The following is a 15,350-nucleotide window of genomic DNA, read 5'->3' on the forward strand; positions in this document are numbered from 1 at the left end:
CACAGTTATAGACAATAAAGGGTTGATCTTTTGGGGGAAAAGCATCCAGTCTGTGTGTTTGTATTGTTGTTGTGGGGTAGGGAGTGGGAGTCCAGATTGCAGGAAAAAGCTGTTTCAGGTGTTTGAGAAATCCCAAAAGCTTCAGCTTCTGAAGGAGGACAAACCCCCCCCCCAGACCTCTGTCCTCACGAACGTCGTGGGGGGGCCTTCCCCAAGCTCTCGTCTAGGGACCCGGGAGGGGGGGGGGGGGTGTTATGTCATACCTGTTATATCATGTTTATTACAACATTATGCTACTATAATGAAGTTCAGTACAAATCTAATTGTTATCCAAGTATGCATGAATACCTCAGTATATCACCTAGTGCAAATATATTGCAGTCAATGAGACACGACGACACAGAGAATTCCCCATGAAATTGAGTTTAATAGATTGTTAAAAATAAGGCTATGATGCTGTTTTTAGCAAACATTTACCAGGAGGAACCACAGTTATGGCCAAGAGAGAGGCCTGGTACACTACTACAGACCATCCCCTGGGGTACAAGAGATACACACTATGCACACATTATGCATACACACACACACACACACACACACGCACCTAACACACACACACACACGCACACATGCAGACTTCCTTCCACCCAAAACGGTGGAAATAAACAGGGATTTGAACCAATACACAGCAGTGTTCCATAGAAAAACATGCATAGCTTAGTACAATGAATGTGTTGTTCTGAAGATACGTCCATAGACCTCATCTGTAAGCTGTCTGGAGAGATTTGATCTTCATCATTTCCCAATCTTCGATAAGATGATTATTACGTTTGAATTCCATTATATCACCATTATTACTAATCAGACAAACCCATTGGCTTAAGAGATTTTTTTCTGATTTTTTTCTGATTTTTAACGTAATATTCTCCTAATATATTTGTTCATGTAAAAAGTTACATTCTGAACCGCCTTAGGCTCGATAAGAAAAATAAATACTGGAATGGCTACAACACGATATGAAGTTATTCCCTCTGAACTGGAAAAAAACCGACCACAGCCCAATCCCAACCCAGTTTTCAAAATATAAAAAAAACTTAAACACCGATATTCTGTTCTCATGTTACAGACACCACCGAAATACAGATTATTTTTTGTATAAGTGTCTCACAGACAGCAAGTACAAAAAGAGCACAAAATACAAAGTAAAAAAAACAACAAACTGGCTTCATGGTCTCCGGATGCATTCGTAAGAACACAACAAAACTAGGACTCAAATCAGTTACTGGAGTCCCTTGCTCGTGTTGCATGGATGACGGTTTAAGGTGCAATGTAAAACGGTTACCTTCATTAAATTCCCTGTGAAATATGTACTTTAAAAAAAGACGCCTTAAAATATCAATCAATCGAATTACTGTGGTGACAAGACTCAGAAACGCAGAATTGATGCACACTGAAAGTAACTAACAATGTTGCTAATAATTATTTTCATACTCATATTTTTTTGTCCTTTGGTAACTGGGTGACACCTTAATAAATATTCTGTTACGTATTGTTCATTATTGTTTTGAACAGTTAGCACATTTTAGTATATGTCTACATTGCGACAGGTCTTACTCTTCGAACCACTCACAGTCATCTATTTTAAAGTGCCGGCAAGCTTTAGCATAAAGGAAGCCCAAAATGGGGAATGGGGAGTTTGACCCAAAATGGTGGCACAAGCAGATTTCCCCAAATTGGGGAATGGGGAGTTTGACCCAAAATGGTGGCACAAGCAGATTTCCCCAAAATGGGGAATGGGGAGTTTGATCCAAAATGGTGGCACAAGCAGATTTCCCCAAATTGGGGAATGGGGAGTTTGACCCAAAATGGTGGCACAAGCAGATTTCCCCAAAATGGGGAATGGGGAGTTAGACCCAAAATGGTGGCACAAGCAGATTTCCCCAAAATGGGGAATGGGGGAGTTTGATCCAAAATGGCAGGAGCAGGCAGACACATGGACGGAGATACAGGACTTCCCCATGCAGGCTGAAACTAACCTAGCTACGTCTCACTCTTCTCTACGGAACGCCTGAAGGTGCCCTGACGCTGCCTACATTACAGCACCATGAAGGTAGCAAAAATAAATCTGTTGTAAGGTTAGGATCTAAAACACTACACACGGTGACGGCAACGGTGTACGCACACACACACTCGCTCATACACACACACACACTCACGCACATGCGGGCACACACGCACACGCACGCACACGCACACGCACACGCACGCACACACACACACACACACACACACACACACACACACACACACACACACACACACACACACACACACTCTGCTCTGATGTGGAGCTCTATATAAATCCCAAAATCATAGGTATATCATATTTTTCTCTGTAATCAATTTAGTGCAGAACCACTTGACTCCCTTTTGTTACGTTATGCATGTTAACATAACGGTCCTGGTCCGCCTTACGTTACGTTACGTTACGGCCTCTTCCCTTCTTCTTCAGATCCCTTCCTATCTGTGCGTCAGGAGCTGGACGGTGTAAGTACCCACACACAGTGGTACCTGAGCACCCTGGCAGGTTAAGCCTGTGTCCCTTTAAAAGCCAGAGGGCTGCGCTCACTCAGGACAGATCCCTGCTTCTGCAGCTACAGGACAGCCTTCCTCGGACGGATTCATTCACTTCAGTCCCGTTTACCTGGCGTTTACCTGGCGTTTACCTGGCCTGCCCCAACGGACGGAGCTGCACACCCGTGTTACTAAGAAATCTATACAAAACGGACACTAAAAAGAATCGTCAGGAATACGAACAATGTCGTCCATCCACAATCATAGTAATAATAATAATAATAATAACAATCGTAATAATAATAATAATAACAATAGTAATAATAATAATAACAACTTAAAAGGGCATGCAAGGTGGTTGGGCAACCCGATGGTGAGGTGAGGTGTCAGTCTGTGATTGGCTCACTCCTGACAGGAAGTGACCTGCCAGACGATGATGTGGCTGCGCTCGGCTTTGGCGGGGGCCGACGGGAGTTTCATGGTGGGCTCTGATTGGCCGTCCACCTCCCCTCCCTCGTCACCTGGGGGGGGGGAGGGGTAGGTGTTTTAGATACACACACACACACACACACACACACACACAGGGCTCCAAGACACCATCCACCACCACTCATCACACACACACAAACAGAGACACTCACTCACTCGGACACACAGACACACACAGGTCTGCTCACCCATTCTGAAGTCGATGTAGCCCTCCCCTCCACTCATAACCAGGAAGGTTCTGGCAGGTTCAGACGTGGCCGTGTCAGACGACTCTGAGGCGGCGTCATCCGACCCAGAATCCCCTCCTGTACTGGGGGCCGGGATCACCTGACCTGGTGGAAGAAGGAAGAACAAGAGGTGTGAGGTCTTGATGAATCCCATAACAAACCTTACCTCCTCCTCTCCTCTCCTCCCCTCCCCTCCTCCTCCCCTCCCCCCTCCTCCCCTCTCCTCTCCTCTCCTCCTCCTCCTCCTCCTCCTCCTCCCCTCCCCTGGACTTGTTTTTTACCTGGGACGGCTGCAAAGAACTTGACGGCGTCACGGTGTCCATGGAAACACAGCTGGGCGTGCGCCATGGAACAGTACGGCACGAAGCTGCCCGGCGACACGTTCTCCGCCCCGTCGTCGCTGTACACCCGCACGGCGCCGCCCGGCCGGTGAGGCACGGCGCTGGCGGACTTGTTCGCTACGGAATCAGGAGAAACACGGCAACCGCTAAGAACTGGGACCAGAAAAGGTAAGAAAACGGACAGTCCGCAAGCGTTGTCACGTGTTTTTAAAGACGCAAAAACAAAGCCGTCAAGAGCACGGACTCGTCTTTGACATCGGGCTGGTTTTGAGGTTTGAAAACATTCCGACATTCAGACTTTGATTTTGGAGCGGGCTGCGCCTTTAAAAGGCACGGCTGTGCGCTCTGAGCCAAAGCCAAACGCTCTGAAGCTTCCTGGACCAATGTGTTGCTCTGCACAGCAAGCGGACCGGCCGGCGGACCGACAGGCTGTAGTCCTAAACCCTGCCTGGGTCGGGCTGGCTGGAGGCCACGGGACACAGGGGAAGGGAGGAAACCGCTAACGGCGAGGAGGAGACATGTATGACATCATCACAGAACAAAAACAAACAGACCAGAGCCATGTTAATGAAGCCAAAACAAACGCTGTCCGCAAAGGCGTGATGACTGGCGGTGGTTGCCCTGCGCAGACAGAGAGACAGTGGGGGCGGGGGGTCAGTGGGTTGATAACTGGCGTTGGTTGGGGTGGGGGGTGGGGTGGGGGGTAGGGAGTGAGGGTGGGGTGGGGGGTAGGGGGTGAGGGTGGGGGTGAGGGTAGGGGCAGGGGGTCAGTAGGTTGATAACTGGCGTTGGTTGTCCTGCGCAGAGAGAGAGACAGTGGGAGGGGGTGGGGGTGGGTAGGGGGTGGCGGGGGCGGGGGGTCAGTGGGTTGATAGCTGGCGGTGGGTGGGGGGGGGGGTGGTGGCAGGGGGTTCAGTGGGTTGATAACTGGCGTTGGTTGCCCTGCACTGATAGAGAGACAATGGGGGGGGGGGGGGGCTGGGGCGGGGGGGGGCAGTGGGTTGTGCGGTAAAGGAGTCTGTCTGTGTGTTTTTGTTTTGCTGTGCAGAGAGAAGCAAAAACAGCAGAGCAGAGAGAGACTGGAGACTTGCTGGGGGAGGAAGCAGCGGTTAGGGTCAAATAACCCGTCAGGGTCACACATACACACACACACACACACACTAGACCAGCCCAGCCCAGACCAGACCCACAAACATGGAGAGAGAAAAGAGAGAGAGAGAGAGAGAGAGAGAGAGAGAGAGAGAGAGGAAGGAGGGAGCGTAGAGAATTGGAGGTCAGGACAAGATGCCGCACTCCAGATTGAAAGAAATCGAGCTAGGAGAGAGAGAGAGAGAGAGAGGGAGAGAGAGAGAGAGAGAGGGAGAGGGAGAGAGAGAGAGAGAGAGAGAGAGAGGCTGGCTAAGCTAGCAGTGCGATGCTGACTCACCCCTCGGGCCCCTCAGTGAGTGTCCATGCTGAGGACCTATGGCGGGAGTGAGAGAGGGAGGGAGGGAGGGAGGGAGGGAGAGAGGGAGGGAGGACAACAGAGGAGGAGGTGCAGACAGACGGGGGCAGCGGAGGAGTGAAGAGTCTATGAGTGCCCACTCTCTCCTCCAGACAGCTGACTAACCTGGCTCATATCGTTACGTACTGGGTGTAGGGGTGACGACTGTGAATCAACGGCCCAGGCTAACATTGCAGTGAGTGCGTACATTTGTCAGCGTATACACGGTCCCGGCAGGAATCGAACGCCGTTACGTACCTTCTGACAGGGGGATGGAGATGATGACGCCATTTCCTGTTCCCACCCAGAGGCGGCTGCAGGACACCATGAGGGCGGTGATCCTCACGAAGGAGAAGCCCAGCTTTCCCGTGCCTACGACCGGCAGAGGGAGGGCGAGAACACGGGTCACTTATGCTCAGCTAACAACAACGGTACGATGTGAAACAGGTCAATGCACTGTAAATGGATTAACCCCCTAGCTAAACTTGAGGTGGTGTGTTCTATGTTGTGTATTATATAATCTGGAGAGACACAATTAAAACCATTTACTGTATTTATAATACATTCTCTAAACTGAACCCCAGGCCAGGCCTGTTAACTAACAACAATTTATTCATATCTGTAAATGTATTCATATATTTCCATGTTTTTGTTTTTGTGTACTGACCTATTCCCAGTTAAACACAGAAAAATAACTGTGTTGATGTGAATACCTCAAAAGAAGTGTAAAACCAATGTACAGTACCAGTCAAAAGTTTGGACACACCTTCTCATTCAATGGTTTTTCTTCATTTTTTAAATTATTTTCTACATTGTAGATTAATATTGAAGACATCAAAACTATGAAGGAACACATATGGAATTATGTAGTAAACAAAAAAGTGTATGAATATGTTTTATATTTTAGATTCTTCAAAGTAGCCACCTTTTGCTTTGATGACAGCTTTGCACACTCTTGGCAAGGTGTGTCCAAACTTTTGACTGGTACTGTATGTGACGAAAAACCCATTTGATTTGATACCTAGCATCTTGCTGACGTAGGGCTCTATGTCCACGTCCTGCAGGTGCTGGTAGGTGTGGGCGTGGAACAGCCGCAGCGTGGAGTCCAGCCTGATGGACACCCAGATGCCGTCTCCCACCCACGCCAGCTGCCTGACCTGGCTCTCCTTACGCGGGTGGGCGTCAAACAACTTCTACAAGTAGTAAAACAAAAATAAACAATAATTTATAAAAAGTCATACGACTGGACATATAAACTAAGTATAGTGTTGCTGCAAAAATAACTAAACTATAAATTAACTGCGAATGGTAGAATTGTGGGCGGTGGTCGGAGCTCAACCCTCTTTGTCCAGACACACGGGACCGAACAGAACGTCTACGGTAAGTCGTAGTGAAACCAGGGTCCATAGCGGAGGAGGAATGAGTGAAAGACTAACTATTGTAAGATGTAGACTGTTAGACTGTAATGAGGCCAACCATTTGGAACCGGTTCACACAACATCCTCAAACCAATTAAGATGGCGATGCTTTGTGTCCCGCTTCAGACCGGGTGAGAGATCAAAAAGGGGAAAACGTCAGAAAACGCCTTGGCTCAGACCACACGGCTGGACCCAGAGCACGGACTGCTCTGCTGCCGATTACACCAAGTAAAACTTAAATCATTCCTTAAATCATTCCTTAAATCATCCTTAAATCATTCCTTAAATCATTCCTTAAATCGTCCTTAAATCATTCCTTAAATCATAGTGTTAGAAAGACTTCTGGCTTCTAGTCTTTTATTTTCTAACACTATGATTCGCATTTATCGAGCGTCAGAAACTCAAATCGCTTTACACTGTCAGCACAACAACAACAACAACAACAACAACAACAAACTGTTCACAAACAATCAAGGTGGAGGGAGGGAGCTCCATAGGTACCTCTATCCTCATGGCCTTGGGCTGGATGACGTAGATCTTGTTCCTGTAGCCACACCACACCTTGTCGTGCACCACCGTCATACAGCGGATGGAGTGGTGGGGCCGGCCCAGGTCCAGCAGGTGGTAGTTGGTCAGGTCCCACTGACCGTCTGCACAGGGAGGGGGGACATATAACGCTGGTGAGGAAAATGACATACACCCGGCACAAAATGGCTACCCGGGTTCGGACACAAAATGTCTGACGATGACGAGCAGCGTTAAAGAGTCGGACGGGAGGTTTTCCTTACCCACGCCTCTGTGGAATATGGCCAGCGTCCCGTCTGCCAAGGCGACCAGGACCCTCCCTTTGACGTGCCTGTAGACAGAGAACACAGAGGGACGTCCTGTGAAGCTCTACACTGAAGACGTCGACATGAAATAAAAAACTGAATTTGTACTGCGAGTGTTCTTCAGCGTGAGCTGGAAGGGCTGCGTACTCACACTATGTTCAAGATGGAGTCCTTCAGCTTGATGGCGTGAAGACACTTCCTCCACCGGGCCACGGTGGAGTGGACGTACAGACTACAGAGCGGAGGAGAGAGAACAGGGGATGAATAAAAACACATACTAGAGTAGAATGAATGAATGGGAACGATTGGCACCATCCAATCAGGTGAAATTCTGTTCTCTCTCTCCCTTCCCCCCCCCCCCTCTCTCCCCCCCCCTCCCTCCCTCCCTCCGTGGTTTTCCCCGCTCCTCACCATCCGTTCTGGGCCCCCAGCCACATGGTGGGCAGGGCACTGCTCATCCTCTGGATCTCCTCCCCAGAAGAGTCTCTCTCATCAGCCAGAGACGCCATGCCCTCCCCCTCCTGGTCCGAACCCCTGCAACAGATAACATAACATGGGGCTGGTGAGTTTCGGTGCATCACACACACACACACAGACACACACAACCACACACACACTCTTGATATCTAAATGTCAAAACAAAACCACGGAAATATCTCTAGGCTTATCTATTAATAACAAAACTCAAAATCAAGGCAGCTATGTTACTTAAGCTCCTACCATAAAAAGCCAGACTTTGCGGTCACACCCTACAAAGTTCCCCCTGAAACTTTTACCCTTTCTAGTTCATGAATGCCACAAAGCTCCTGCACAAAGTTTTCTTCTTCCAACTTTTCATGTCAATACCCACTCAGTAACCAGAGTCTCACCTCTGGGCGTCTGTCGTGGGGGAGTCCGTGTGCTGGACCCCCAGTGGGTCTGTGAACACGTGCTCCGTGTAGATGCCGGGCTGGCTGAGGTCCTGACCCTGCCCCTCCTCCCCCTCCTCGCCCACCCCCGCGTTGGCCTCCGTGGCCTCCGTGGCCTCCTCCGCCGTGGGGACCCCGTCCTCCGCTGGACTGGGCTCTCTGGACAGGTCCACTGTGGGAAGAGGGGGAGAGGGAAGAGGGAGGAGAGGGGTGTGGATGCAGAGGGGTTAAATATGAAGTACCATGACTGCAAGTTGATAATAAGAAGAAGAAGAAGAAGAAGAAGAAGAAGAATATTATTTATATAAATAATTAATTATATTTTTATAAACAGATAAAACAGACACGCAAATAAAAATAAAATAAAAAAAAACAGAAATACAAGTAGAAACAGTAAAACACATTAAAAAGAATAAGAGCAGCATCAATTAAAGGCTAGTCTATAAAAATGAGTTTTAAGAAGAGATTTAAAAGAGAATACTGACCACTAACACATCAACAGCACATTTCACATCAGACCCCATCAGTTGACGTGTTAAATAACTCAAGTAACTAAGGTGTGTTCGTGCCGGGCTGGAACAAAAACCTGACCGTTGGTTGACCACCGATGTCACCTAACCGTGAACCAGGGTCGATGGGTGCGTGACCGTGGTTACCTGAGCTGGTCTGAGCACCGTGCTCGGCCGGGAGGTCGTTGACCCCTGAGTGGGCCGTCTGGGGGACGGCGGTGGTCCCCTCTGTTGCCATGACGCCGTCGCTGCCCGTGGAGGCGATGCTGGCCAGGCTGCCCGTCAGCGACGCCCGGTCGCCCTGACCCGCCTCGGGGTCCGGGGGTACCTCCTCCCCCGCGGGCTCGTCTGTCTCCAGCACACCTGAGACACACACATGCACACGCGCACACACACACAGAAACACACACACACACACACACACACACATACACACACAGAAACACACACACACACACACACACACACACACACACACACACACAGAAACACACACACACACACAGATACACACACACACACACACACAGATACACACCTTGAAATACTGTATACACACAATCAGCTAAAACACCATAAATACACACACCTCACGGACATGCACACACACACACACACACACACACACACACACACACACACACACACACACACACACACACACCTGGCACGCTGGCGATGCAGAGCACGTGGGAGTTGCAGGCGTAGAAGCTGTCCAGCATGTCCGTGGGGTGGTTGGCGTCCAGCACCATGACTTTAGTGGAGGAGTGTGTGCTGGTGCAGATCCACACTCTACTGGACATCTCCTTCTCCCTCTCCTTCTCCCTCTCCTTCTCCTGGTCGCCCTTCTCCTGCTCCTGAACCAAGGACAACACAGGTTGAGCCATACATTGGGCACATAAATGAGACTTCTGTGTATTGGTCCACCTCACAAAAAAAAAAAGAAAAAAGAAAAAGAAAACCCTCCCCCTTACCTTGCTCTCCTGCTCCAATTGGTCCAGGCTGCTCTGGGAGCCTTTCATCTGTTTCGGGGCCTCTGGCTCCGCCTCTGGGGCGTCGCTGCAGGGGGCGCCGGTCCCAAACGTGGACCCTCCGTCGCGGGCCCATCCCCCGGACAGGTTCACCCCCGCAGCACACCACAGCTGCAGGACAAGGAGAGTATTTACTTCCTGGTAACTGGTTGACATTCTGTCAACATGGTCTTAAATGGCTATATACAGTACCAGTCAAAAGTTTGGACACACCTTGCTCATTCAATGGTTTTTCTTTATTTTTATTATTTTCTACATTGTAGATTAATATTGAACACATCGAAACTATGAAGGAACACATATGGAATTATGTAGTAAACAAAAAAGTGTTAAACAAACCAGAATATCTTTCATATTTTAGATTCTTCAAAGTCGCCACCTTTTGCTTTGATGACAGCTTTGCACACTCTTGGCAAGGTGTGTCCAAACTTTTGACTGGTACTGTATCATTAATTCAAAGATTGCCCCTTTAAACGAGGCCCAGGGTGTGCTCACCTTCATAGAAGCATCTTTCTGGTCCAGGGGCCTCAGGTAGACTGGCACAGGTAAGTTCTTCATCTTGTTCTCTATCTGTCCACCGTTGGCTACCTGAGAGGACCAAGGGGAAACAAGTCTTCAGTGGAAAAGAAGATATTCTCTCGTTTCCTCTCTCTATTTTTCAGAACTTCTTCTTCTCTCTCCCCCGCGTGCTCCCAGTTCTTCTTCTCCTACCTTGTATTTGTTGGGCAGGCTCCATCCGTAGGCCTGCACCCGCCCATCATCCTTCTGCATGTGGGCCTTCACCTGGCTGTACTGGGCCCTCTTCTTCTCCCTGCGGGAGGGAGAGCTGCATGGGTCCATTCTGGGGGGAAGAAGGGAGGGAGGGAGGGAGGGAGACAGAGTCATACACTATGAACGATAACACCTTCATCTGCTGACACTCACTGGTCACTTGGATACGCATCTGAAAAACATATCATCATCTTTAACTACTCTGTGTCACTGGTCTCCAGTGGGTTTTTGGCCGCTGTGAGGGTTACCGATTCCTTTCAAAGTCTGATTCATACGAGTTAAATTCAATTCAATTCAGTTCAGTTCAGTTCAGTTCAGTTCAGTTCAGTTCAATTCAATTCAATTCAATTCAATTCAACTCAACTCAACTGATCCCCAAAGGGGCGATCAATAAGGCAGGACTATGATCAACAGGGGCCTCGGGTCTCGGCGGCCGTTGTAACTCACTCCTCGTTGAGGAAGTTGAAGGTCTTGGACTTCTCGGTGGGGAACTGGGAGAAGGTGCTGCTCCTCTTCTTCATCCCTCCTCCGGGGGCGCTGTGCTTCACGCTGGACTCAGGCTCCGCCTTCTTCACCGCGTTACTGGCGGGGGCGGCGCTAAAGAGACGGCTGAAGCTGCAGGAGGGGCGGGGCCGAACGGGGGAGGGGAGGGAGACGAGACAGAGAGAGAGAGAACCAATTGGGGTGCAGGAAGAGGATAGAGGGATAGCAAGACTGGGGGGGGGGGGGTCACCAACCAACCAACCAACCAACCAACCAACCAACCAACCAACCAACAGTCACCCACCACCACCACCACTTAACAGGTGAAGTGAAGCATGCTGGGGGATACTGATCGACAGAGCCAAGCCCCACCCACCACAGCACAGGGGCTACAAGACCTCCGTAACTGCCCCGCTGGCTGTCCTCTCATAACTGCCCCACTGGCTGTCCTCTCATAACTGCCCCACTGGCTGTCCCCCCATAACTGCCCCACTGGCTGTCCTCTCATAACTGCCCCACTGGCTGTCCCCCCATAACTGCCCCACTGGGATCATATATACTGAAAAATGTATGCACTCACTGCAATGTAAGTCGCTTTGGATAAAAGCGTCAGCTAAATGGCAGATATTATTATAATTTAATTGATTCATATTATTAAATTAATATGATTAAATATGATTAAATATTAATATTATAATATTATTATATATTATTATATTAGTAACTGAGCTGTTCAAAGGACAGTACACAGTGTAGACACTGAGAAACCTTCTGTGTAGGGTCAGGGTTAGGGTCAGGGTTAGGGTTAGTGTACTGTACGGGCATGGCACACTGTCTGAAGGTGAACAGCTAAGAGTCATTCGTTTGATTAACAATCTTATGGGAAAGTACATTTACACTTACATTTACATTCATGGCATTTAGCAGACGCCTTTATCCCAGGCGACTCACAACAAATACATTTGTCTAAGTAAGTGAATCATCTATCCATCAGTCATCATAAGATAAAGTAATCAATGCTCAGACCTGGGGCCATAGGTAGTCACAATGCTAGAAGAAGGAATTTTTTTCCCCCTCCTGCAGGGAGAAGAAGGGGGCCCAGTACAGCCAGGTGAAGGCCCACATTTTATTAAAGTAATGGTAATCAGTGCAGGCTCTATAGTTCAATATATACTTCCATGAGACCCACAGGGTAAAAGGTGGAGTAAAGGGTGGAGTAAAAGGTGCCATGTTAATACCAGGGTTGTTAGTAACAGGACAGCTCATGGGGAAGAACCACCACACACCTGCCAGGTGATTAAGAGAGGCATGCAGTTCCACATTTCATTAGATCACTTTTTCTTCATAGTTTTGGGGTTACATACAATAGCACATGTTGTATCTGAAAGGCAAACCGTTTGACCCCGATATCTACTTGTGGTCCTCTGTGGCTCAGTTGGTAGAGCATGGCGCTAACAACGCCTAGGTTGTGGGTTTGATTCCTGCTGGGACCATATATACTGAAATGTATGCACTCAGGGCAATGTAAGTCGCTTTGGATAAAAGCGTCAGCTAAATGGCATATATTATTATTATACTTAAATAGCATATTCATAGCTTCTACATTTCTAAAATAGGTACTTGAAAGCACATCACTTTCAATAGAGTTTTTTATAGTGTTTATATATAAAATATTAAAAAATTATTTTTTTTGACAGTGTTTGTTCCATTGAACAAGGCCACAATAAATAGTCATTTTAATTGGAAAGGTCATCACTTGCCCTCGTAAGCACAGCAACTCAAAACAAAAGTCAAGACCGGACATACAGACATCAAAGCCTCCGGGCGCTGTCTCTGTCACCCTGCCCTTAAGATACAGCGCTGACGTCTCTTCAAAGCGGACATGTATGCAGCTTCCATTTTAACAGTCTTTAAGCAGTCTAGCAGGACAACATGGAGGCAACAGGAGCAGGCGCGGGAGGGGGGGGGGGGGGCGGGGCGGGAGAGCCCAGGGCAGGAGAGTCATATATACGGATTGGTTGGTTCAAAAAACATGGAGAAGCCACACATCCAGGACGTGGCCATCTTTGACGAGGGAGGCTGTACTGTGTCACAGGGGGCAAGAGAGGGGGACGGCTAGGGGGGGCTTTTGTTTGTAAACATTTACCTAATGCTGCCAATTCACATAACACGTGCCCAAAAAGAAAAGAAACACATTGAAGATTGAAGACTTGGGGTTATTTAGAAGATGCTCTTATCCGGAGCAACTTAAAATGTGTGCATTTTACTGTAAATAAAATGGCTGACATAAAGCATACACTTCGATTCAAGCTTCATGAGTAAACAGAAATCGAGGATCACACTCCGGTCTCGTGCTAGCACGTAGCTACCGTTAAACATTGACGGATGACATCGAGACTACTTACAACTGCCAGATGCTGGATTTCTTCTTCTCAGTGAGAGCAGGGTTTTCTCTGGAGGCCCTGGGAAGAGAATAGAAGACGGCATCACATTAACTCACTAATTTAAAGAGACAGTCCTTTAGCTGCTGTTCAACTGTATGCCGATTTAACTCACCAACTGCCAAAGAATTCTGGAACAGTCACCCCCTAAGTTTTACGTGGCGTTTACCTAGCAACAAACACTTTGATCGGCTACAAAATGAAGCATCATAATTGATGCATTTTCGGGGAATAAAGTCACCCCTTGGCGCTCTAGAATGTAGAGAATTTGGGTGACTGTATTCACCCTCGGCGCTGAATGAGTTAAGAGAAGTCGGAGAGAACAACTTGAAGCCATCTGCAGTGTGTCCCAGTGGCCTACTTTCAACAGCATTTAGATTAACGGGCAAATCGTGTTTCGGAGCGAAATACAGAGATTATTGACCCAATTGTCTAATTGGCCATATTGTTTAAAAATACTTGCTTCGCCAAGGTATTGCATTCGGTATGCTGTGCCTATTCTTCCTGTCTTCTTCTTATGTGTCTTGAGCGGATATGCTCTGTCTGTGTTCTATATATGTGGTAACTAATATCTTTTGTGCTCTTCGGTACATTCTGACAGATTTGTTGTTCTGTGTGGGCCTGTCTTCTTCTTCTTCTTCTTCTTCTTCTTCTTCAGTTTGGGTTCTGTACTCCATCATCTCAGTCTAAATGACACAATGAGTCCTTCTGTACACTCTCCCCCTTCCGCCCTCCCTCCCTCCCTCACTCCTACCCTTCCCTCACCCCTCTCCTCTCCTACCCTCCCATCCTCTCCTACCCCCCCCCACACCTCCTCCACTGCCCCCTCCCTCTCCTCTCCTCTCCTCCCCTCCCCTCGTACCCTACTCTCCCATCCTCTCAACCGACCGACCCCCCTCATCCACTGCCCCCTCCCTCTCCTCTCCTACCCCCCCCCCCCCCCCCACCCCCCCCCCCCCCCTCATCCACTGGCCCCTCCCTCTCCTCTCCTACCCCCCCCCACCCCTCATCCACTGGCCCCTCCCTCTCCTCTCCTCACCTGATCATCTCTGTCCATCGCACAGCTTCCTGCAGCTCCATCAGTCTCTCCTTGTACTGGTTCCTCTCCATCAGGACCCTGGCCATCTCCACCCTGGTGAAGCGCTTCCTCTGGGCCGTGGGCACATCGCTCTGGGGGGACAGAGGAAAAAAAAGAAAATAAAACGGGGGTTCAATAAATATCTGCAAAGCAGGGTGCAAACTGCAGCAATAAGAAGAAGAATGAAATTAGGTTACAGTATATAAGGCCTCTGCACACATGCGCGCACACACACACACACACACACGCACACACGCACACACGCACACACACACACGCACACACACGCACACACACGCACACACACACACACACACACACACACACACACACACACACACACACACACACACGCACACACACACACGTAGACAATTGATAACATGAGAGGAGAGGAACTCACATCCTCTTCCTCCTTCGTCTTCTGTTTCACCTCCTCCACTTCCAACCGCGCTCTGGAGACACAGAGGAGCGCGTTCATCACGGGTTACATGGTTTACATTCACCACACATCAAACAGATGAATCTGAATCCTAACCGGATCCTGAATCGCTCTGGAGACACAGAGGAGCACGTTCATCACGGGTTACATGGTTTACATCACCACACATCATAATAATCCTAACCGGATCCTGAATCACTCTGGAGGAACAGAGGAGCACGTTCATCACGGGTTACATCACCACACATCATAATAATCCTAACCAGATCCTGAATCACTCTGGAGGAACAGAGGAGCACGTTCATCACAGGTTACACGGTTTACA

At 48.7% G+C, this 15,350-nt stretch overlaps 1 protein-coding gene across 3 annotated transcripts in view; it reads right to left on the reverse strand.

The window, feature by feature from the left end:
- Positions 1-415: 415 nt before the first annotated feature.
- Positions 416-15,350, reverse strand: part of spag9a (sperm associated antigen 9a) — a 34,376-nt gene continuing 19,441 nt past the window's right edge. For 2 of the 3 annotated variants that reach the window (XM_083676978.1, XM_083676976.1), the window contains 20 exons: positions 14,987-15,038; positions 14,545-14,675; positions 13,470-13,526; positions 11,029-11,196; positions 10,522-10,651; positions 10,306-10,398; positions 9,754-9,921; positions 9,444-9,636; positions 8,927-9,142; positions 8,232-8,442; positions 7,774-7,896; positions 7,514-7,594; positions 7,321-7,388; positions 7,034-7,182; positions 6,136-6,307; positions 5,373-5,486; positions 5,058-5,093; positions 3,572-3,748; positions 3,252-3,395; positions 416-3,095 (listed from right to left, as the gene is read on the reverse strand). In XM_083676978.1, the coding sequence (XP_083533104.1) occupies positions 2,977-3,095; positions 3,252-3,395; positions 3,572-3,748; positions 5,058-5,093; positions 5,373-5,486; positions 6,136-6,307; positions 7,034-7,182; positions 7,321-7,388; positions 7,514-7,594; positions 7,774-7,896; positions 8,232-8,442; positions 8,927-9,142; positions 9,444-9,636; positions 9,754-9,921; positions 10,306-10,398; positions 10,522-10,651; positions 11,029-11,196; positions 13,470-13,526; positions 14,545-14,675; positions 14,987-15,038 (2,602 nt within the window). In that variant the 3' untranslated portion in view covers positions 416-2,976. The remainder of the gene's footprint in view (positions 3,096-3,251; positions 3,396-3,571; positions 3,749-5,057; positions 5,094-5,372; positions 5,487-6,135; positions 6,308-7,033; positions 7,183-7,320; positions 7,389-7,513; positions 7,595-7,773; positions 7,897-8,231; positions 8,443-8,926; positions 9,143-9,443; positions 9,637-9,753; positions 9,922-10,305; positions 10,399-10,521; positions 10,652-11,028; positions 11,197-13,469; positions 13,527-14,544; positions 14,676-14,986; positions 15,039-15,350) is intronic. The other variant, XM_083676977.1, reaches the window with a different exon arrangement.

Source organism: Argentina silus (assembly GCF_951799395.1).
Source record: "Argentina silus genome assembly, chromosome: 9".
Classification (NCBI taxonomy): Eukaryota; Metazoa; Chordata; class Actinopteri; order Argentiniformes; family Argentinidae; genus Argentina; species Argentina silus.